General features: G+C 49.8%; 1 protein-coding gene across 7 annotated transcripts in view; it reads left to right on the top strand.

The window, feature by feature from the left end:
* The first annotated feature begins 19445 nt into the window (after nt 1-19445).
* TENT4A (terminal nucleotidyltransferase 4A) overlaps nt 19446-24567 on the top strand; it is a 41625-nt gene continuing 36503 nt past the window's right edge. For 2 of the 7 annotated variants that reach the window (XM_059694678.1, XM_059694677.1), the window contains exon 1: nt 19455-20632. In XM_059694678.1, the coding sequence (XP_059550661.1) occupies nt 19920-20632 (713 nt within the window). In that variant the 5' untranslated portion in view covers nt 19455-19919. Of the gene's footprint in view, nt 20633-24567 lie in introns of all 7 variants that reach the window. The other 5 variants (XM_059694681.1, XM_059694680.1, XM_059694679.1 and 2 more) reach the window with 5 other exon arrangements.

Below are 24567 nucleotides of genomic sequence, written 5' to 3' on the forward strand. Positions count from 1 at the left end.
CTCAAATAATTCTCTCATAAAAACTCACAAACATAAAATATATTTTTCTAGTGTTGGGTTTATATTTACCATCCATTTTTTCCCCCCATGAACTTACATGACATGAAAAGACTGGGTCCTGAGTCACCACAATTTGAATTTAAACTTGTCTAGCATTTGAAACTTTAACTAGCAGAATATAAGTAACTAGAGGCCCAGTGGATGAAATTCGTTCATGGGTAGGGTCTCTAGGCCTGACCAACAATTAGGGCCAATCTGTGGGGCGATCAGTGGGCCAATTGGGGCCCCCACTTGCACCCACCTTCGCCTGGTTCTGTCTGCTCACCTGCTCCACCATCCTACCATGGTCCCACTCTCGTTGGGGCCCATGGGGGCTGGCAGTGCCTCCACTGCTGCCCGCTGCCAGCACCTTTACTGCTGCCCGCTGCCAGCACCTCCACTGCTGCCTGCTGCCAGCACTGCATTGCTGATGCCCGCCATGTTTCTGCACGCCCCCTGGTGGCCAGTGCACGTCTAACTCCCAGTTGGTCAAACTTCCGCTGGTGGGGAAAATTTGCATATTTGCCTTTTATTATATAGGACTAGAGGCCCAGTGCACAAAAATTTGTGCACTCGGGGGGGAGGGGGAGGTCCCTCAGCCCGGCCTGTGCCCTCTTGCAGTCTGGGACCTCTCGGGAGATAACAACCTGCTGGCTTAGGCCTGCTCCCGGGTGGCAGAGGGCAGGCCCAATCCCTAGGTGCAGCCCCTGATCGGGCTCAGAGCAGGGCTGATTGGGGAGTTGGGGCGCCACCCCGTCATGCACAGAGCAGGGCAGATTGGGAGGTTGTGATGCCACCCTCAGTCACGCTCAGGGTAGGGCCAATTGGGGATTTGGGGCACCATCCCCTGTCACACTCAAGGCAGGGTCGATGGGGAGGTTGTGGCACCACCCCCTGTCACGCATAGAGCAGGGCCAATCAGGGGGTTGGGGTGCTGCCCCCGTCACACACAGAGCAGGGCCGATCAGGGGGATGGGGCACCGCCACTCTCACACTCAGGGCAGGGCCGATGGGGAGGTTATGGCTCTACCCCATCACACACAGAGCAGGGCCCGTGTGTGTGTGTGTGTGGGGGGGGGGTTGGGGAGCTCTCCCCTATCAGGCACAGAGCAGGGCTGCTCAGGGGGTTGGGGCCCCGCCCCCTGTCACACACAGAGCCGCAGGGCGATCAGGGGGTTTGGGCGCTGCCCCCTGTCACACTGATCCCGGTGCCGGGAGGCATATTACCCTTTTACTATATAGGGTAGAGGCCTGGTGCATGGGTGGGGCCGGCTGGTTTGCCCTGAAGGGTGTCCTGGATCAGGGTGGGGGTCCCCACTGGGGTGCCTGGCCAGTCTGGGTGAGGGGCTGAGGGCTGTTTTCAGGCTGGGAGTGACTGAAGTTCCCAACCACTCCTTTTTTTCTTTTCTTTTTTTTTATTCTGGGCCAGCTTTACCTTGAGGCTTGGCTCCTGCTCTTAGGCCTCCGCGGCTAAAAGTAGGTTTCTGGCCTTTGCTTACAATGTTGCGAATCTGCTGGCTGAAGTCCAGCGGTATTTGTTACAATGTTTCTTAAACTGCCCGCTCAGAGGCCTGCAGCCGCAGGCGGGGAACGTTGGTTTCCTCCAATGATCCTCCATCACTGAGGCAACCAAGCCTCATGTTAGTTTCAAGCTGCCTGGCTGCCGGCTGCCATCTTGGCTGACAGTTAATTTGCATATCTTGCTGATTAGCCAATGAAAAGGGTAGCGGTCATACGCCAATTACCATGTTTCTCTTTTATTAGTGTAGATTATATAGGATGTGTCAGTGTTGGCAACGATGGTTTACGGTTCTTTTAACATTTTGAATTCTGTAAATGCCTTTGCCTCCACAGCATGCTTTTTTCATTTTAGGCATTTTGCAAATAGGATGATGCTTTTGAAACAGAATTTTCTGTCTCACCCTGAAATAATGTGAGAAACACACCCATGATTCCCATGATTTTTCTTTGTCATTTTATTGTTTAGACATGAAAGGGATTTATGTCTGTCACTAATCAAGCCTTTATTAACTAGTAACATAACTATAGCATTTATGCATATATGTTCTATGACACATCTATTTCACAAACTCATTCTTAGAAATTCGTGGCAAAAGAACAAAGTGAATATTTCTCCCATCCCACCTCCCACAGTTCTGTGTCTTGTACAAAACATGTGTGATGACCTATGTGTCTAAAATATGCTACGTGCATTGTCTGGAAAAGAGCCAGCTTCTTTTGGGAAAAACAAAAAATAAAAAACAAGATCATTCTCTCTTACTGGATGATAAAATATAGTGTTCCAATTAAAAAGCATATATTCCATTTAAAAAGAAATGGAAATGATTTTAGAAATATTATTTGATTGAGCCACAGATGAAGACAAATAAATTACATATCTTCTTTTCCTCTAAGCGACATTTTCCTTGTACGTTTTAGCACCCAGATGTCAGCAATTGTGTTGAGTTCATGAATACTACTTTAATAACTGACTCATTTTGACCTTTTAATTTTTACTTATGTGCTACATTTTTCAAACCAGTGTGAAAAACCTCTGTCTCTTGCTCTTTCTCTAGTTCCCTAAGTTGAGGTCATTGGGAAGGTACTGGCTCAGAGGCTCACACCCTTGGAATGCAGTGGTTACTCCTTAAATCCTTAGACCCAAATGCATGCCTGTCCTCAGACTCCTCCTTTTGCTGGTCCAGAGCACTTGGAGGTGAATCGTGTCTGTCTCATGTTAGTTTGGGACTAGAGAATTATATAGGGGGAAAGGACGGTCATAAGTACTAACTCTATACCCAATTGCTGTTAGGCACGTTTCTTCCTTCTTGATTCCGGGCTGCCTGTTGCAGTGCCAGGACCACCCTTGCCCCGTCTTTCAAATTACAAAGGAGCAGAGAGGCCGGCAGGCAAATACAAGTCGCACCCACTGGTATTGAGCGCCTCCTGCCTGCAGGACTCCTGCTATGACACAGCCTGCCGCCCTGTTGGAACACTGAGTAAATGAATGAAATTTTACGTAGAGCAAGAGTTACCTAGTTCCAGGCAATGAGAGCAGCCCATTACTCATTTATTTTCCAAATCAGTATAGCAATTTTCCCAATGATTGTAAATCTCTACGTGTGGAGGAAGGCCTGTTCTATGAGGTGACCATTGTCTGTCCCAGGAACTAGACACAGGCAAAAAGGAAGGTTGCTTTTCACAGCCCCCCTTACAGACTGTCCAATGGTAACTGATGTTCACTCTGACACAAATCAGCACCCGTGCCCTGCCTCCTGCGATGTGCTGGTTCCTGGAACAGGCTGTTGTCTTGACCTGGGCAAGCATGTAAAGTAATTTCTGTAGCTGGTAGCATTCATGTACGAGTTAGTACTTATGATCATCCTTTCCCCCTATATAATTCTCTAGTACCTGCCAAGCAGTGTGGGAAACTATTTTATCTTGCAGCCATCCAAGACGTGCCGCATATACAGTAGAACCTCGTTTCTCACACTTAATTCGTTCCATTTCCCATTATTTCTAATGGGAAAAAAATAATTTTTTCCCATTAGAAATAATGTAAATTGAACTAATTCATTCCAGACTCCCAAATTCCAGATTCCCTATTTTAACCTTTATTATATACAGTACATATCTATTATATTGTTTAATCTATAAATACTTTTAAAACAAAAAGGACATGAAATGTAAATGAAAATTTAACAAAAAAGGAAAGGAAATGTACAGTAAAAATGAAAATTTAACAATAATTATAAGCAGCAACAAAGGCAAAAAAAACCCCCAAAACCCAAAATATTCACAGCATAATATCCTGAGATTTTTAACAGTGGTAAACAGACTCATATTTGTGCATTATCTCCTTTGTCACCTGAGAGATGTATGACTGATCATACAGGTATCAGCATGAAAGGGTGCCAGGTTGAGAAGTGAATTGTTCGAGATGGGAGACATTTGAGAAACGAGGTTCCACTGTATAAGTTTCCCTTAATAATGTCCATCACTTCCCAGAGTGAAGTGGCCATCCTCTTTCTTTCGTCTTTCCCTGCCCTCCTGTACAGAGGTAGAGTTTCACTCTCTGCATATACTAAGGCTACCTCCTAATCCTATCACTTTAGGTTGATGTGGCCGAGAAAGCTTTGTAAAGGTTTACATTGGCCCTCTTCCTGGAAGGTTTGGGCTGCACTGGGAGAGGCAAAGACCCCACTGGGAAAATCTTCCAGAAAACTGGTGCACCCTCAACCAAAGGTCAGAGACAGGAAAGCCAGTGGCTCGCTGAGCAAAGAGTTCTGAGGCCTCAGGCTTCAGCAAACCGTGAGTGGTTGGAAGGAAGGCTGGTCTGGAGACCGAGGTCTGGCAGGGAATATCCCAAAGGTCAGACCTGTTACTCAGCTGACACTGTGTATGGGACACAGCTCTCAGCCAGGCCTTGCTGAGCTCTGTCATACAGAGTGGACAGGGCTGGCACTCTCCCCAACTCCTATGGGGGTTTGCTTATACAGGAACATACGTGTGTAAACCTACAGTGAAAACCAGCATATTAGCGCCATTCAAATAACAGTGTGTGCCAACGGCACGGCTTCTCTGCTGCTTCTGTCCCTTAGAAACTCTGACCTCAGGACGACTGGTGGAAACACCAACTGCGCATCCCTCTGAGATGGCTCACATTCCATCCGGTGTGCACGTTGTCCGTCACACTGAGGTTTTCTTCACCCAGAGCATTTAGCACCTGCTCTGATGGCTCTGCCTTTGCTCAGGGGGGCAGGACCTAGGTAGGTATCTGACTTCCATCTGGGTGACACTGAGACTCCTTCCATCACACACCCTAAGGCATCCTCCTCCTTCAAAGCGTCTATGTGAGGCCAGGTGAGTATAGTCCCCAGGCAGGAGCAGACCTCCTCATCCCCTTTGTGCAAGGGATTTGCTCACCCAGCCCACCCACTTTGAACAGCAAACTCCAGTCCCACCAGGAGTCGGGCCCTCAAACTCCATGGAATGATCATATTCTCTGAGCTGCTCTGAGGCACTTCATCGCTGAAATTCAACACTCCTCCCCTTCCAGGAAGTAAATAAATGGACAATAGCAAGGAAGAACAACCTCTCCTATGTTTTCTTCTTAAATGTTGGCACTTGTCAATTTTGTTCTTTGCTGGAAGTGAAAGCCACACCTTTTCCACAACGACTGTGTTCTGTTAGGAAGTACTGTAGCATCATTTACTAAATCACACACGCCCTGCCCTGTGCTTTTCCAACGCACCATCTCATTTCTGCTGTGGCTGCCCTTCGAGTTGGGGACCTCCAGCCATCGTCCCGTCATGGCTCGAATTCAGAAGGGAGGCAGCGTTATGATGAGCACTTTTCCTCAACAAATAGCTGACTGGTGGACTAGCGAGAGTCCAGCCATCGCCTGCATCTGCTTTACTGGCTGCACAGAATTCACTGGAAAGGTCTCTGCCAGCGAGTCTCTGTGTCCAGCCTCTGTCGGCGCCTCTAAGAGGGGCCTGCCCCTTCCAGCTGCCTGGCTGGGACTTCCAGGCTTCACTGTCATGAGAAAAGAATCCACAGGTCTGTAAACTCGCTATTTTTAGGCCTTGGTGGATTTGAGCCAGTTTACCAAGTGCAGTAATTACCCAAATATTTTATTGAACGGGGCCTTGAACAATGACAACACACATCTTAAACCTACTCAGAAATTTAAACAGGCTTAGATGGCCTCACAGCTAATTCACAAAGACACACGACAAGCCTCCTGGTCCTGGTCCCACTCACCCTGCTCCTCTGCTCTTGTCACCCCCCCCCCCCCCCACCAACCCAATGGGCGAGCTCATGCAGAGCTGCCGATTGCAGGCCAGCAAGGAAACGTTCACTCCCAGACACGCCTTTCCAGACCGTCTCTTCCAAACGTAGGACTTGCGTGTCTAATTGCCTCCTGGACATCTCTCCAGGACGTCAAGGGGCGTCTCAACCCTAATGTTCCCGCAGGGACTGCTTCCACTCCCCTCAGCACACTGTGGCCACTAACCAGAGACAGACCCCTTGTTCTCTCTGCCTCACTCCACAGTCGATCCTGATAACTCTACCTTCAAACTCCACGCTGAATCTGCCTATTGGTCCCCCTCAACCCCCATCACCCAGGTACCCACACCATGTCTCTTCCCCAAACTGGCTTACTGTCTCTGTTCTTCCCTGCCCAGTTAATTAGCTTTCACATAGCCCGCTGGTAATCTGTTCGAGAATATAAATTCCATCTTGATTGATAGGCTCAGATCCTCCAGTTTTTCACCTCTTGCCCTACCCTGTGATGAAAGACACACGTGTCTGTGGGTCTCCAGTCTGTGGTTGTCAAATGTCAGGTACCGAAGCTTATAACTTGAGTGATGGTTTGGCAATGATAGAAACTAGAGATGCCTCCAGCTTCCTCTCCATGTCCCGGTTTGCACAACTGAACAAAACAGATGCCCAAAGGGTTCAGCAGGGAGCAGGGAATAGTTAGAGAAATAGAAAAATTAATTAGTTCATTAGACCTGGGGAGCAGTACAATATTCAATTCAATTAACATGGAATTTGGAGCCTGACCAAGAGCAGAAAGTAGGCAGCAGTGCCCTCAACCGTGTCTTCCCCTCAGAGGAGGAGATAAGCAGGACCCAAAAGAAACCAGGGGAATTCCAGCTTTTTTAAAGAACCTCTGAAGGACCGTTGCTATGTGCTGGTCACTCTGGTAAGCCCCTCATGCCTTTATACAATGCTAAGCATAATTTACAACTATTGTCCCCATTCTTCAGATAAGGAAACTGAGGCCTTCGAGGTTAATCAGCTTGCCCAAGGCCTCACAGTGAGGAAAGGCAGCGTGACTGCAAAGCAAACTGGCTCTGCAGTCCCTGTTCTTAACCAAAGAAACCAAAGAGTGTGAGATTGGGCTGTGTGCCCTGATTCAAGCCCTAGAACAGGAAAATTTTCGCAAACTCCGTAAGACAGAGAGCCAGGTTTTGTTTACCTAGAACTGCTTCCCTGCACAGAGCCACAGCTTACTAATACCTTGGGCTATGGCACAAAGGTTTGGATTGGCTGCCAATGAGCTCAGTGGGAGCGGGGCACAGCAGCCCACGGACGACTCCATCTGCAGGCGGTGTCTGGGATGGCAGTGGCAGCTGCGGAGCTGGTGTATAAACAGTCAGTGCTTCTTGCTGTAAATATTAACACCAAGGATCAAGGAGAAATAACGGAGTAAAGGGGTCTTTACTAGATAGAACGAAATACTGAAAAATGAGAATTTTCCTGTTCCACAAAGTCTTTTTACATCGTAGATTTATATTCATTTATATAAAATCCCTACCTTCAACCATGTCCATCACAATTCCATCTGCTATGGCAGAGTAAGCCTCTGAAATATATTTATATGAGAGCATTTCTCCTATAAATGGAACACAGGTTGCTCAGTAAAACAGGCAGTCAATGCTAAGTGCCTGTGGTGCTTTCAAAATAGATCTACTGTCCTCCTTGCTAAGGCAGTGGCTCCCGTGCTCACCATCCAGGGCGTCCTGCCCCAAGCTCCTCGGTGGAAACCTGGATGCTCTCCGATTCTCCCTCTCCCGTTCCTCCATGTGGAATCAATTATGGGGCCCTGATGATTTTACCCCCGAAACATTTTGTGGCAGAGTCAGTGTTATGTTAGCCAGACCCATTTCCTTTCTGTCCTGAGCGCTCAGCTCAACTATGCTTGCTAGACTCCCTCGTACCGGGGTGGGGCCACGAGTCTGAGTTCTGACAACCAGGATGTGGGCCGAAGGTCCATGTTGGCCACTCCCAGGCCTGGCCTCTAAGCTTCCTGCAGGGTCCTCCATCCTATTTCTTCCCTCTCCTGCTGGCCTTCTGCAGAGAACCAAGAGGACTGCCAGGCAGGCCCTAGGGAATGGCAGAATTCCTAAACGGAAGAGCCCGCATCCCTGCATGACTGCATGGACTGGGACCCTCCTTCCTCACACCCAGGCTCCATCACAGACCCACACTGGACCGGGATGGAAGTAGGAAATAAACTCTGACTATACCATGTTCACTGAGCTTTAAGGCTACTTACCTTAATTGACCTTCTCCTAAATAATTCTTCCTAAACCTAATACTCTACCCATGACTGACTTTCTACTTCTCTCAACAGGCCACATCCTCCCAACCTCTGTCCCTACCTTCTACCTTGTCCATCACAATTCCACCTGCTAAGGCAGAGCGAGCCTCTTGGTGTGAACCTTTTAATAATGACTTCGGATATGGCCTCCAACGGCTACAACATGACAGATGGTCTCTCCAGGCCTGGCTTTGGTCTACAGTGTAACCCTCACATTACATTTCTGTTGCCACCCACCGGGCCTGGCCACAGGGAGTGCTGGGCATTTCTGTCTCAGGACTGTTTCTCTCACCATGCCTCCTCGGGAACATCCTTCATCTGTCTGCCTTCTACCGCCCTCTGCCGACTTAACCTCTCTGGGCAACACTTCTTCCAGGCTCCCTTCCACTTTAACTCCCGAATCACCTGCACACCATGCACGCCCCTGTGTTTTCTACACTGAGAGCACTTGGGACAGAGATTGTGTTGGTTGTCTAGGCTCCTGACACACAGCAGGTGCTCAAAAGCTACCCCCAGATGTGCCAACCAAAAATGTCTTTAGGCATTGCCAAATGCCCCCCTGGGAGACAAAATCAGCCCTTGAGAAGCCCTGCTCAGGGTCACGTGGGAGAAGGGATGATCTGTTAACCCTGACAAGAAAGCACAAGGCACATTATTTTGGTGGAGTCAACCTTGTCAATGATGACCTGAAACTGGATTTTGTCAAAAAAGGCTCCTGGAAGCAGACTTGTAGGGACCAAATTCAGAAGAGATTGGGGGTGGCAGACATTGGGCTTACACAAACCCACCATCTGCTTTTGGCTAATGACCCCAGTCTTTTCCAACATGGCTATATGCCTAGCACAAGCACGTCTTGTGATTGGTCTAAGCTAGGGGTGGGGAATGTCCTGTCTCTGGGCCATATAAGGCCTGCAAAATCATTTGGCCTGGCCCTACCAAGGCATTAATTAACTGTTTGACCAAATATAGCAAATATATTTTTTTGGTCTATAGCAAATAGATCAAATAATTTTTAAGTTGATAATTTTGTATGGCTTGTGAATGAGGTTAAAATATCCAAATGGCCCTTGACAGAAAAAAGGTTCCCCACCCCAAGTCATTCACAATCATTCTGTGTACCAATATCCCAGCCTCTTTTGCAGGTAGTGGTGGTCTTCTAGTCAGTTATAGTCAATGTGATATAAGGAGAAATCCAGTGTGAGGGTTTCTTGAAATTTTTGATTTTCTGATAAAAATGGCCACAAGCAGCAGACACCCCTCCTCTCCCTTCCATCCTTGACTGTGGGCATATGGCTAGAGCTGGGACAGCCATGGTGCCAAGCCAGGGGAGTCACAGAGGGTCAGCTCAGACATCCTGAGTGGTGCTGCACCCTGGCAAGAGCCCTCTATCTCTTGATTTCTTATTTTGGTAGAAAAAGATCTCTGCTTTGTATAATCCCCTGAAGTGGGTTGAATAGTGCTTCCCCCCTCTCCATTCATGTCTACCTAGAACCTCAGAATATGACCTTATAGTATTTGGGAATAAGGTCTTTGCAAGGGTAATTGGTTAAGGATCTTGAGATGAAATCATCCTGGGTTTAGGGTGGGCCCTAAATCCAATGACTGGTGTCCTTATAAGAAGAGAAGAGAACACAAGGAGTCTTGTGGAGAGAAGGCCACTAATTTATTTTTATTATGTATCATCTAGACATTTAAAATGGAGAATATCATGCATGCATAACACTCCATTTACCTTATTGTGAAGTAATAAGAATTTCACACAAATTACTATTACAGATACCTGAGGCTTATCATTTTTTATGTTCACAAACTTCTATTTTCTAATATATAGCTACTAGAGGCCCGGAGCACAAAAATCTGTGCACTTGGGGGGGGTGGGGGGTCCCTCAGCCCAGCCTGTGCCCTCTCGCAGTCTGGGACCCCTCGGGAGATAACAACCTGCTGGCTTAGGCCTGCTCCCGGGTGGCAGAGGGCAGGCCCAATCCCTAGGTGCAGCCCCTGGTCAGGCTCAGAGCATGGCCGATTGGGAAGTTGGGGTGCCGCCCCCTGTCATGCACAGAGCAGGGCGGATCGGGAGGTTGCGATGCCACCCTCAGTCATGCTCAGGGTAGGGCCGATTGGGGGGTTGCGGCGCCACCCTCTGTCACGCACAGAGCAGGGCCAATCAGGGGGTTGGGGCACTGCCCCCTGTCACTCACAGAGCAGGGCCCATCAGGGGGGTTGGGGCTCTGTACCCTGTCACGCACAGAGCAGGGCCAATCAGAGGGTTGGGGCGCTCCCCCCTATCAGCCACAGAGCAGGGCTGATCAGGGGGTTGGGGTGCCTTCCCCTGTCACGAACAGAGCAGGGCGGATAGGGAGGTTGTGGCCCTGCCCCGTCACACACAGAGCCGCAGGGCGATCAGGGGGTTTGGCCACTGCCCCGTCACACTGATCCCAGTGCCGGGAGGCCTCTCGGCTCCGCTGATCCCGGTGCTGGGAGGCATATTACCCTTTTACTATATAGGGTAGAGGCCTGGTGCATGGGTGGGGCTGGCTGGTTTGCCCTGAAAGGTGTCCTGGATCAGGGTGGGGGTCCCCACTGGGGTGCCTGGCCAGCCTGGGTGATGGGATGATGGCTGTTTGCAGCTGGTCACACGCCCTTCATGGTGGGGGTCCCCACTGGGGTGCCTGGCCAGTCTGGGTGAGGGGCTGAGGGCTGTTTTCAGGCTGGGGGTGACTGAAGCTCCCAATTGCTCCTTTTTTTCTTTTTCTTTTTTTATTTTATTCTGGGCCAGCTTTAGCTTTGAGGCTTGGCTCCAGCTCTTAGGCCTCCGCTGCTGAAAGTAGGTTTCTGGCCTTTGCTTACAATGTGGTGATCCTGCTGGCTGAAGCCCGGCAGACTAAAGCAGGTTTCTGGGGGTTTGTTTAGCTTCTATATTTGTTACATAGTTGCTTAGAGTTGCAGCTCAGAGGCCTGCAGCGGCAGGCGGGGAATGTTGGAGTCCTCCGTCACTGAAGCAAGCAAGCCTCATGTTAGTTTCAAGCTGCCTGGCTGCCGGCAGCCATCTTGGCTGGCAGTTAATTTGCATATTTCCCTGATTAGCCAATGGGAAGGGTAGCAGTCGTATGCCAATTACCATGTTTCTCTTTTATTAGATAGGATTTAACATTAATTTTGAAATTATATTTTTTACTTTTCAAAACCAAGATTTTTTTTAACATGATTTAACTTATGTATGAATTTAAAAAAATACTTCATTTATTTATTTCTCTTTCTCTAATTAAATTTGTACACATTTAAGGTATACAGCATGGTAATTTGATATGACTATACACAGTGAAATGATTACTAGTCAAGCTAATGTATCCATCTCCTCACAAAGTTTTTCTTTTTTTGGGGAGGGTGGAGCTTTTTGAAAATCTTCCCTGTTCCCCTAGAGCTCACCTTATGGTGAAGGATCATGTGCTTCCGTGGATAAAGAGAATCAAAGCATAATTGGGGGCTCCCTGTTTATAGGTCTCCTACAGACCATCTCCCCAGTTCTGGTACATATTCCTTCCACTGGAATATACCTTCCATATTCTGTGTGGCTGAATGAAGTTAATTTTTTATGGGATCTAACTCATAGTATGTGCTCTGCTGAGGTCCCCACTCTTGTCATCCTGACTGGGCTGTGGTTTCAGACAAACCTCTGAACCCTCACCTAGAAAGTAAGGCGTTAGACCTGAGGATTTGTAGGGTGCTCTGCTTTTCAGATTAGGTGGGTGGAGCAGTCTTAGGATCCTGTGCTGGTTGGATGTGCTGACTCAGCTCTGAGGAAACAGTGGACCTTGTGTTTTAGGCAATGCTCACCCAAGGCATTAACGTCACCACAAGAGAACACCAGATGCTGGAGCCTCCAGGTGGCACATAGCACCATCTTTGCAGTCGTATTGCCAAAACTAAAAAGACCAAACTGAAATTCCATCAAGACTCCAGATCCAGAGACCAATTCACAGAGAATAGAGATGACAGGAAACATGTTAAATGATACCACATGGAGATATAATTGCAAAATACAGACTGTGGGAAAACAACAACAGATTAAAAAAAAAAGATTAGGCAGAAATCACAGATTAAAAGCCTTAGAAGATCTAAATCAACCAATTGTAATGTATAGATCTTTTTTGAAAAACAACAACAACCAATTAAAAATTTTATAAGATACTCAGATATTTATTGTTGGTCAGATATTTGATTAGATTAAGTAAGACAGTAATTATACTTGGATGAGATAATATAGTTATGTTTTAAAACAAGAATGCTTAGAACTTAGAAATATGTATTAAAATATATACGGATGAAATAATATATTATCTAGGATTTGCTTCAGTATTGTTGAAGAGGGAGGAAGTGGGTGAGGATTCTGATGAACAAGCATGGCCATGAGTTGATAATTATGAAAGCTGGGTAATGGGTACACAGGGGCTCATTACATATGTTCTCTCTACTGTTATATACATTTGAAACTTTCCATAATTAAAAAAAGAGATCATTCATTTTACAGAAAAACTCACTCCAAAGATTTCCTTTAATTGAGTGGCACCACTGCTTGAAACTTCCAAAAAGTTTAGCATTCACGTTTGCAGAAAACCTCTCTTCGTGAACACAAAATCAAAATTGCTAGGTGCAGATCTCTTTCTTTCTCTGTCTACCTCCCTTTCTCCCCATCGGTGACAAGAGATTACCCACAAGCTAGACATAACCCATTGACTGTTCTAGTCTGGGTTTCACAGTACATTAGCATTTTAGGAATTAACTGCTATATCGTGGTGCTTTCGGCAGCAAATCAAAGTGTGACCTGTCCAGAAAATACTTCAACTAGTAAGGAATGTTATCACATCAGATGCCAAAGGGTCTGGGAGCCATGGTATGGTTAAATCTGCTGCTCGCAAGCAATTGAGAGCATCTTCTTTCCATCATTCGGCCCATCCCCCAGAGGGTTGGTCACGTCTCTCTCCTGGCCTCTAGATGGCTACAGCATTGTGTGGTGTCCTATGCAGATATAAGTATGTTCAGTGGTGAAGAAGGGAGTTTCCTCCTATAAGTCTTTTTTACTCAACTGGGAGACTCCCAGGAGTGTCTTGGCAGCTTTTCCTGAAAGTCTTTTCCTCTAGGATTTAGTTACCTCAGCGCTGGCAGGAAGAATCTGATCACCAGGAACAGCACAGACTCTGTGGTGTGAGGAATGTGGCATCTTCCTTTGTACCTGGCCATGAAGACACCTGGGGAGAATCAGGGCCCTTCCAGCTAGAGCAGAGTAGGGTCAAAGGACTTGGGTGGGCAACCAGCTGCATCTGCTTAGGGGTTGACATTTCAGATCAGGCGATTTCAGACTCACAACTGCATTTTCCAGTTGGGTGGGGCCTGCATTCTGGCAGCCTGGAGAGGAGCAGCTTTGGACCCTTTCTGCTAGGGTCCCCACCACTCTTCATTCATGTCACTTTGGGGCCCCAATCATTGCCCTTCAGTATCCCACACCCCTTGCAGTAGGAAGCTCCTTGCATTAAGAGGTGAAAGCTATTTCTCTACCACTTGAATCTTGTCAAGGCCTCATCACTTGCTTTGGTGAGGAAGTGAAGGTGTGACAGTTCTGACCTTGTGCATGTCCAATTGCTTTCCCTTTCAGCTATCTTGAGAACAAGCTGGGTCTAGCCTGCTAGATAGTGAGAGGCACATGGGCCAGTCTCTGGTGCCCCAACTGCCAGCCAGCCAATTGTCAGCCATGTGAGTGTGGCCACTTTAGACCACCTGCCTTCAGCTCACCTGCCAGCTGACTGCAGCATATAAGTGATCTATAAGCCAAGTTTGGCTGTATCTGACTTAGATCAGCAGAACCACAGTTGGTCTGTAGACTTGTGAGCAATGGTAAATACTTATTTTAAGCCACTGAGTTTGGGGGTGACTTACTACTCAGCAGTAGCTGACTAACACACACATACACATCCTTGATTTTTTCAGTTACTTACATTACCTATTCAGTTCCTGTGAACAGTTGAGTTTGGGAACCCTATATTAGGCAGAGGTTTCAAACTTTACTGTGTTTAAAACTGCTCAGGAATTTACTTAAAATACAGATTCCTGGGCCTCCCTCCTAGAAAGTCAGGTGAGCGCCAGATATCTGCATTAAACTAATCAGCATATCTAATTCTGGTGCAAGAAGTCCGTTGTAGGCTACACTTTGGAAATCATTTATTTGTGAGTACAAACCATAATGTGATCTCTACTATTACCCCTCCTCTAATATCAGGAGAGAGAGACAAGAGTGGGTTTTGGCCAAAAAGGGAAAATGCTGGGCTCATCTGTGAAACTAGGTAAGCAATGAGAAAGACCTCCCTTGCCCAGAGTCTCAGGAACTGCATTTTACTCTCAGCAGTTCTTCTTGATTTACATTAAGAAATATATTGCTTCTAATTTACATAAAAAGATTTATGACCAAATACACAAGTAATAAAATCCCAGGTCTAATTATAAGAAGTTGAATGGTGGCTGATGAATCAAACTAAGGGAATTAGCTAGAGGCAAACAGCAAAGATGGAGCATCAGGCTATAGAGGGGAAAAAGCTTAAAATGTTGAAAAGAAGTAAACAATGGCAATCTATATAATAGATCCTGGAAGCTGGCAAGGTAAGTGCCTGCTTTCATTCCCATTCAGTCAGTCAGTAGACCCTTTGTCATTCCACCAGTGTTCACTGAGGACCTACCATGTGGCAGACACAGTCCTTGAGCTGGCCCACAGCATGGAAAAGGACAAATAAGAATTCTTCTCCTTGTGGATCTTACATTCTACTGGGGTGAGGGGGCACAGCTGATGAAAAGATAAATAAAATTTATATTAGATGGTGTAGAGGAGTTGAATTGTGTGTCTGGCCAAAAGATATGTTTAAGTCCTAAACTTTGGTACCAGTAGAATGTAACCTCATTTAGAAACAGGCCCTTTGCAGATGTAGTCAAGTTAAGATGAGATCATTAGGGTGAGCCCTAATCCAATATGACTTCTGTCCTTATAACAAGAGGATAAGAGACCCAGACACAGGGAGAACTCCTTGCACTGATGAAGGAGGCAGTGATTGGAGATTGGAGTGATGCACCTATAAGCAAGGAATGCCAACTCACTAGAAGCTAAGAGAAAGTAGGAACAGATTCTCTCCTACAGCCCTTAGAGACAGTGGTCCTGACATCTCAGTTTTAGACTTTTTTAAAAATATATATATTTTATTGATTTTTTTACAGAGAGGAAGGGAGAGGGATAGAGAGTTAGAAACATCAATGAGAGAGAAACATCGATCAGCTGCCTCCTGCACACTCCCTACTTGGGATGTGCCCGCAACCAAGGTACATGCCCTTGACCAGAATCGAACCTGGGACCCTTCAGTCCACAGGCTGAGGCTCTATCCACTGAGCCAAACGGTTAGAGCTCAGTTTTACACTTTTAGCTTCTAGAACTGTGAGAGAATTTCTGTTGTTTCAAGCCATCCAATTTGTGTTATTTTGTTTCATGGCTCTAGGAAACTAATGAAGATAAATGCTAAGAGAAAAATAAAGCAAGGGAAGTAGGGAGTGTTGAAGGTTAGGTGGCAGTTTAAGAAGAGTCACTTGGAAGTCCTCACCAAGACCTGAGACTGGAGCGGGGAGCCATGTGGACATCTGGGGGAGGAGCATCCCAAGCATGTAACAGTAAGTGCGAAGGCTCCGAGGGAGTGTGCCAGCTGTGCTGTGGCTGGAGCAGGCTGGGTTAGAGGAAGAGCTGGGAAAGGAGATGGGGGGAGGACCAGGCAATGTAGGGACTTGCAGGTAATAGTAAGGCTGATTGAGAAAGAAAGCCATGGAAGGTTTTGAGTACAAGAGTGATATAATCTGAATTTTTAAAGAGTAGTACTTTTTTTTTTTTTTTTTTTTTTTTAAAGATCTCTCAAGCTGCTGTGTTGAGAAAATGGCAAAAGGGGCAAGAATGGAATGTGGGAAACTAGCTAGGAGGCACCGTTTTAAAAAAGGCTAGAAAAAGTGATGACTTGGAGGGGGTAAAGGTGGGGGAATGAATGAAGCGGGGGATAGCAGCTGGGTTTTGCTGTTTCTTGCAGGTGAAGCCAAGAGGATGTGTTGGTTATGGAGAGGGGAGCCTAGTATGACTGCAAGGATTTTGGTCTGAGTCACTGGAAGCAAAGGGTCCTAGAATAACGATTATTTTTTTTCACTTTTGTGTGATATTTCTGACTTTTGTGTGATTTTTTATAGTTTAACACATGTTCTAATCCTTATCATAATTTGCACATGTACAATATACAAGGGCTGAAAAACGTATGAACCAAAATGTTCAGTTTTTACATTAACACCATTTGCCAAAAAGCCTTAGTAAGCAACACATGATCTTTCATGTTGGTAAAATGTTTGAAGTGTCAAGCACTTATTAATATGTACTCATCTCTGGTATAGATGAAAAGAGCATCTTATCTAATAAAAGAGAAACATGGTAATTGGCGTACGACTGCTACCCTTCCCATTGGCTAATCAGGGCAACATGCAAATTAACTGTCAGCCAAGATGGCGGCTGGCATCCAGGCAGCTTGAAACTAACATGAGGCTTGCTTGCTTCAGTGACGGAGGACTCCAACGTTCCCCGCCTGCCGCTGCAGGCCTCTGAGCTGCAAGCAACTATGTAACAAACATAGAAGCTAAACAAACCCCCAGAGGATCGCAACATTGTAAGCAAAGGCCAGAAACCTACTTTCAGCAGCAGAGGCCTAAGAGCTGGAGCCAAGCCTCAAAGCTAAAGCTGGCCCAGAATAAAATAAAAAAAAGAAAAAGAGGAGCGGTTGGGAGCTTCAGTCACCCCCAGCCTGCAAACAGCCCTCAGCCCCTCACCCAGACTGGCCAGGCACCCCAGTGGGGACCCCCACCCTGAAGGGTGTGTGACCAGCTGCAAACAGCCATCATCCCCTCACCCAGGCTGGCCAGGCACCCCAGTGGGGACCCCACCCTGATCCAGGACACCCTTCAGGGCAAACCAGCTGGCACCCACCCATGCACCAGGCCTCTATCCTATATAGTAAAAGGGTAATATGCCTCCCAGCACCGGGATCAGCGGAGCTGCGAGGCCTCCTGGCACTGGGATCAGCGTGACAGGGGCAGCGGCCAAACCCCCTGATCGCCCTGTGGCTCTGTGTGTGAAAGGGTGCGGCGCCCCAACCCCGATTGGCCCTGCTCTGCGCGTGACAGGGTACAGAGCCCCAACCCCCCTGATGGGCCCTGCTCTGTGAGTGACAGGGGGAAATGCCCCAACCCCCTGATTGGCCCTGCTCTGTGCGTGACAGGGGGTGGCGCCGCAACCTCCCCATCGACCCTGCCTTGAGTGTGACAGGGGGCGGTGCCCCAACACCCCAATCAGCCGTGCTCTGAGCCCGACCAGGGGCTGCACCTAGGGATTGGGCCTGCCCTCTGCCACCCAGGAGCAGGCCTAAGCCAGCAGGTCGTTATCTCCCGAGGGGTCCCAGACTGCGAGAGGGCACAGGTCGGGCTGAGGGACCCCCCTCCCCCCTGAGTGCACAAATTTTTGTGCACCAGGCCTCTAGTCCTATATAATAAAACCCTAATATGCAAATCCACAGAACAGAGGACCCATTGTTATAATGTGCACTGACCACCAGGGGGCAGACACTCAATGCAGGAGCTGCCCCCTGGTGGTCAGTGGTGGTCAGTGTGCTCCCACAGGGGGAGCGCCACTCAGCCAGAAGCCAGGACTGGAGAGCACAGCAGAGGTGGCCCGGGGGAGTCTCTGCCATGTCCTCCGCTGCAGTTGGTAAGGAGCCAGGGGTCCCGGCCTGCAGGGTGCAGGCTGGGCTGAGGTGTTCCCCCCCGCCCCCACACTAAATTTCGTGCACTGGGCCTCTAGTTTAAAATATAATGCTCTTAAAAAGACCTTGCTCAGGTTATGTTAAAAAGCGGTGGTGCCCTGGTGCTGCTGTGGGAGCAAGGGAAACACCTTTAGGGCCCTGGCTTGGGTTCCTCGAAATTGCCACCGGGGAGCGAGTGCATTCATTGGGCTTAGACCAGGAAGGGCGGGAGTCCCTCTGAGGCAGGGGAGTGGGGTGGGGCCAGTGACGTCCAGTCAAGCCTTCTGGGCTTGCATGGCACTGCAGGTTTATGTGACACTGGCGTTTGCTGTGGACGTCACAGGATGTGTGGTTAGCCTTGCCTTCCAAACAACACCATTGTCAAACCGGGCTCACAGCCTCCTCTGGACACCGGCAACTCAAACAGCAGACAGCTGGGCGACTCTCTAATAAGTCCTGCCAACACCATGTCAGCTTGAAAAATCCAGGCCACGAGGCCTTACACACAAGTACACGGACTGTTTCTCCCATGGGCAGCTGGGTAGCACTGCCAGGTTTGCCTCCGAAATCGCACCAGTGAGCTGGCTTGGAAGACAGAACCTCGTTTTCTGCACACGAAACCATTAACAAAAGGAAACAAACAAAAAAAACCCGGTAAGGTGGCCCTCAGAGAAGGGTACTGCCAGCCCCCCGCCCTCCTGCTCTGGCACAGCACCGTCCAGGCCGCGGGGGAGCACGTGGGCGGGCGCAGACACGAGTGACTGTAGCGTGACCCACCGGCTGCACAAGGAGCTCTGATGATGGACGGGAGGGGACTTGGGCATTTTTGTCATCTCCTCGGAGCAGCGGGCGCAGCGCGGTTAGGCTGCTCCGGCCTTTATATAAGGCGAGGTGGGGGGGGGGGGGGCGGACTGCACAGCGCGGGGCGTCCGAGACCCCCACCGGGCTGCGCGGAAACTTCCACGCAGCGGCGGCGACCTCTTGCCGTTGCGCACGCGCAGCGCGGCCCGTTGGCTGACAGGGACCCTCGCCCAGCGCGCACGTCTCCACGCCTCCGCCTCCGCACAGAGGCCGGAGGTGGGACTGGCGGAAGCAGCCGGGCCGAGGACGGCGCACTGGTCTCCCCGTTACTTTCTTTCTCGCCGCAGCCAAGTTTAGGCTCGAAGGGCCCACGCTGCCGCCGCCACCCTTGAGACAGCCCCTCCCAGTCGCGTATCCTTCCGACGCCGGCTCTCCCCACCCACGCGGAGGAGTGCCTAGCGCAGGCGCGGTAACCCAGGCGGCGGTGTCCACTGAGGATTTAAAATTGGCCGCGCGTGCGCACTGGTGCCCCGGCCCCCGACGAGAAAGGCCGTGCTTCCTCCGCGCCCGCCCCGCCCCCGCCCCGCTCCCTCTCCGCCCCTCATTGGAGCGGAGGCGGCGGCGCCCCCTCCTTCCCCCGCGCCCTGTCGCCGCTGAGTGTGTCTTTTCGCCGCCGCCGCCGCCGCTGCAGGAGCACCGAGCCAGCGGCGCGAGCGTGACTGAGGGCCCGGCGCACGGCGGCGGCCCTCCCTCGGGTCCCGGGCCGCGGCGCCTGGGCCCGCCCCCTCAGCCCGCCCCTCTCCCATGGCCTCTCCCCGCGGCCCCTGTGGAACGCCGCCGCCGCGGCCCCCACGCCCGCCCCGCGCCGCCTGAAGGAGCTCGACAGGCCCGAGCCGACCCGCGGCCTGCTCGGGCCGGCCCGCGCCGCTCCGGGACCCCGCGACCTGCCGCCGCGACCCGGCCGGAGCCGCAGCGCAGGCTCGTCCGCCCGCCCGTCTGTCCACCCGCAGCCCGTCCGTCGGTCCGTGCACGGCGCGGCCGGGCTCGGGGCGCGGCGGGGGCGGGGCCGCGGCGGGGCGGGCGGGCGCGCGGGCCCGCGGGGCGGTGCGTGGATGGATCCGCGCGTGGCCTGGATCCAGCCGGAGCAGAAGGGGCCGGCCAATGCCCTGTGGATGCAGATCTGGGAGACCTCGCAGGGCGTGGGCCGCGGCGGCTCGGGCTTCGCGTCCTACTTCTGCCTCAATTCGCCCGCGCTGGACACGGCGGCCGCGGCGGGGGCGGCCGGGCTGGGCGGCGGCAGCCTGGCCGGGCCCGTGCCGCCCGCCGCGTCGCCCCCGCCGCCCGCGCCGGGCCCCGCCGCGCTGCCCCCCGCGCTGCTGACGGCGCTCGGGCCGGCGGCTGAGGGTGCCCGGCGCCTGCACAAGTCCCCATCGCTCTCGTCCTCGTCCTCGTCCTCGTCCAACGCCGAGTCGGGCACCGAGAGCCCGGGCTGCTCGTCGTCGTCCTCGAGCAGCGCCTCCGTGGGACGGGCGGGCGGCGGCCGCGGCGATGCCTTCTTCCACTTCGCCGACGGCCCGCCCAGCACCCCCGGCGCGGCCAACGGGCACTCCGGGGCGCGCGGCCCCGCGCCCGCCGGCTCCCCGCCGCAGCACCAGTTCCACCCGGGCCGCCGGAAACGCGAGAACAAGGCCAGCACGTACGGCCTCAACTACCTGCTGTCGGGCAGCCGCGCGGCCGCGCTGAGCGGAGGGGGCGGCCCGGGGCCCCAGGCGCCGCGGCCCGGCACGCCGTGGAAGAGCCGGGCGTACAGCCCAGGCATCCAGGGGTGAGTGCGCGCGGGCGGCGGCGGGCGCGCGGGCGGGGGAGGGGCCGGGCCCCGGCGGGGTGAGGGCGGTGGGCACCCGGCCGGGCCGGCCAGCGCTCCTGCGGTGGGTGCCTCGGGCGCTCAGACATCTCCGTCTGGGCTCTCGTTTTATTTCTGGGGTGGACGCTGGAGGCTCAGGTCCGACTGTGCTAGACGGTTCCCATTTATTTATTTGTTTTTAAAATACTAGTCTGAACGCTCTGGCTATTGCCTAGTTGTGTTTCCATATTTGCAAACCCTTGAGTAAGTCTTTGTTTCCAAAGAAATATTAAGCTCCTTTTATAAACGAGCGATCAATTCGGCTTGTGCAGATGTGTGCTGTTTTTGCCTCTTGAGACTGGAAAGGAGGATCAGATGCCCCTTTCCTTCCCCCAGAATGCTTAGGGGCAGACCTTCTGTCAAAGTGAGGTGCAGGTAGGTACGGCGTTTTATGTAAGCTAAGTTGCAGAATGTAGTGTTGCCAGGAACTTGAATCAAATTGAAGGTAAATATTGTTAATATTTCTTTATTTTTTTTTGGCAAAGCCCATTTAAAAGATGACTTTTTTGGGGGTAGTAAAACAATTTGAGAGGGCTTGTATGTTATGATTTAATTTTGTGCTGAAATTAACAAAAAGCATCAACAGCATTTTTTAAAAACCAATAGTGTTCAAAGAAAAGAAAAACGTTTATTGCACACACTTACTTTTTGGAAGATGCCACCTTTATTTTAAATCTTTCCACAACAGGCTCGCTAGAGGGACTTCGAAGTTCTACTTAAGTTTAGGGCAATTACAGATGGCCAGGCCAGATAAAAACCTGTGTGGTTGGATGGAGCTGTCCTAGGTGAGCCTGCTCAGGTGCCAGTGTTACTTATCCAGTCCCTGTGATTTTCTGTGCTTTTCTAAGAATCTAGAAATAACATTTTCACATACGTTTTATTTCAGTATTTCAAGACTTAAATCATAAACTTCCCTTGCACAATTGCATGCTCATTTAAAAGGCACCTAAGGATTTCCCAGGTGTCAGGGTTGTCACAAACGTTAGAGTTCTACTAATTTTACAATTGCTAAGTATTGGGATTACTTCTTAAAGGAACTCTCGTGTAGGTCTGTTTATTCTTATTGGAAGTGAGAATAAATTGATCCTACTTTAAAGCATGTGTGATACACGTTAAAGCTGCATGTTCTGCAACTTATTTCACCTGGTTTGAGTTAGAGGTGTTACTTTCTTAATTACCCGAAGCCTGAGGATGCACTTTGGACCCAAGTAGGAGACCTGTCTCCTTTCCCTCTCTCCTTTCAGTTCTCGCTTGTAGAACTTGTTGAAAAGAGGTGGTGGGAGTGTTCTCTTGAGGTATGACATTATATCTAAGGGCTCTTTGGGGAATCTTCAGGTTTCCAAACCTGTCATGTAACTGGAGTTGGCTCTGTGTCTTAGTACTAGGAAGTGGGAAGATACGTGATCTTCACTGTAGAGCAGTGATGGCGAACCTATGACACGCATGTCAGAGGTGACACGCGAACTCATTTTTTTGGTTGATTTTTCTTTGTTAAATGGCATTTGAATATATAAAATAAATATCAAAAATATGTCTTTGTTTTACTATGGTTGCAAAAATCAAAAAATTTCTAAATGTGACACGGCACCAGAGTTAAGTTAGGGCTTTTCAAAATGCTGACACGCCGAGCTCAAAAGGTTCGCCATCATGGCTGTAGAGCATTTTTGGACCCAGACAGCTGGGAATCCTGTTTCTGCCCTTCATGAGCTTCTAGCAGTGGCAGCAGCATGCCTTGTGCAAATCACTTGGACTCTGAACACTGCTTCCTCACTCTTAGGTTTCTATCTAGTAAGCCTCAGAAGGTGCCTTGCTGTTGCTTTTCTTAATGAATGAGCCCACCACATGCCAGGTACTTTGCTAGGATCTGGGCAGTGTTTGGCACAGCCTCATGATCCTGACCCCGGAGGCTGGCCCTCCTGAGGGTGACTCTGCCTAGCACACGTGAGCACTGTTTGTCCAGGTATGCAGATCTCACGCCCATCACTCTCTCGTATCCAGTGTTTCATCACTGTCCTGTTCAATCTCTCTGTACCTCATCTTCCTTATCCCTCCACAGAACTATTGTTACCTCTAGTGGAGATTGCTCAAGTAGTCCCACGTGGTTGTCTTGCCCCCTCTCTGGGGCCTTTCCCAGCACTGCCAATGGGGTGATATCCTGCTAGGTTTCATCAGGCCCCACCCCCTTGTAACTCTATGATGGCACCTCCCTTGTCTCCCTTAGGTTAAAGACTAAAGCCTTAAGCTTTCAGCAGGCCACAAGGCACTGCTGCTCTGGGCCCTGCCAGGGGGCCCGGCTTGGTTGGCTTCCCCGCTGTGAGGATTCCCATCCTGCCCCACCTCCCAGCTTGCCTGTTAGAACTCAGCTCACAGGCCATGTGGTATAGAACTAAGAGTGGGCATTGAAGCAACCAGGAGGTCTGTGTTTTAACCCACCTAGGGGTGATGGGAGCGCTTCCTTAATGGATGACATTATATCTAAGGGGCAGTAATATGCTTTCCCCCCTCTTTTATTGGCCACTTCTCCTTGCCTGCCTTAGGGGTGGGGGGAAGTGGGGAAAGGCATGTACCTCACCCCCAGTATTGACCTCAGTGTATCTACTTCCTGTTATCTATGCCTGGAGGAGAGCCTGCTAGGATTGCCGACCATGTTCATGGAAGGGTAGGGTACCCTCTGCTTGGTTTGCTACTCCCAATCCTTCTATCAGACTAACCTTTCAGAGAGGACACGCGGGAGGAATAGTACAGCCAGTGGTTGAATGGTGCCTATGTTTAAAGGAGGAAGGCAACGCTAATGATCATTAACATGGGACCCTCTGGGCTTAAGGGAACTAACCTTTTGATATCAAGAAATAGCTCTGTCTAGAACTTGCCCCTGGCTGCTAGCTTACCCAGAATGATGGGGAGGCCACCAAAAACTCTTTCACTTGTGGCTTAGAAAGGGAAAGAGCTGAGATAAGAGAGTCCCTGGCCTGGCCAATAGAAAAAAACCTTGTTGATGAGAAGCTGATCAGACTTACCTATGCCCAGGACAGGTGTTTCTGGAAAGACAGTGTCTGCAGTCCTCAAGAGATGATAAGCAGTTGCCTGGTGCAGTGGAAGTTTGAGTAGCATTAACTGAACCCAGTTGGGCCTTTGCCTGGTAGTCCATGTAGCAACCTGCACTGTTTGTTCTTTTCTGAAGAGGAGGTTTCTGCCCTTGGAAACCTTGCCTGGTGACCTGGCTTTGTGGGCTTGCCATTCTGCTTTCATCCTTGAGATAAAGAAAAAGCACGTAAGAGGAGAAGGGTTAATGCAAGAACTTTCAGAGTAGTGAAGGTAAAGTGCTTATTTTGGAGTTGCCATTGGCTCTAGTTCTTATTCCATCATTTGGTTGAACTCTCACACTTTGGGGAACAATGTGGACAGTATGAGATATACTCTCTACCTGGGCTTCTGACATAGAGATGTGGACAGGTGTGTGGATAGGTTCCTGGGTCTGTGCATCCTGGCCTCTGGTTGCTGCCATTCTCTCATGCCCTCAACTCCTGACCCCAAACCTTCTGACCCAGAAGTGCTCTGTTACTTTGTTTTTATTTTCTTTCTTTCTTTCTTTCTTTCTTTCTTTCTTTCTTTCTTTCTTTCTTTCTTTCTTTCTTTCTTTCTTTCTTTCTTTCTTTCTTTCTTTCTCTGTCTTTCTTTCTTTCTTTCTTTCTTCCTTCCTTCCTTCCTTCCTTCCTTCCTTCCTTCCTTCCTTCCTTCCTTCCTTCCCTCCCTCCCTCCCTCCCTCCCTCCCTCCATCCTTCCATCCTTCCATCCTTCTGTCCTTCCTCTCTCTCTCCCTCCCCCTTTCCTTTCCCTTCTCTTCTCTTCTCTTCTCT

The sequence above is a fragment of the Myotis daubentonii genome, chromosome 4, assembly GCF_963259705.1.
Source record: "Myotis daubentonii chromosome 4, mMyoDau2.1, whole genome shotgun sequence".
In the NCBI taxonomy this organism is placed as follows: Eukaryota; Metazoa; Chordata; class Mammalia; order Chiroptera; family Vespertilionidae; genus Myotis; species Myotis daubentonii.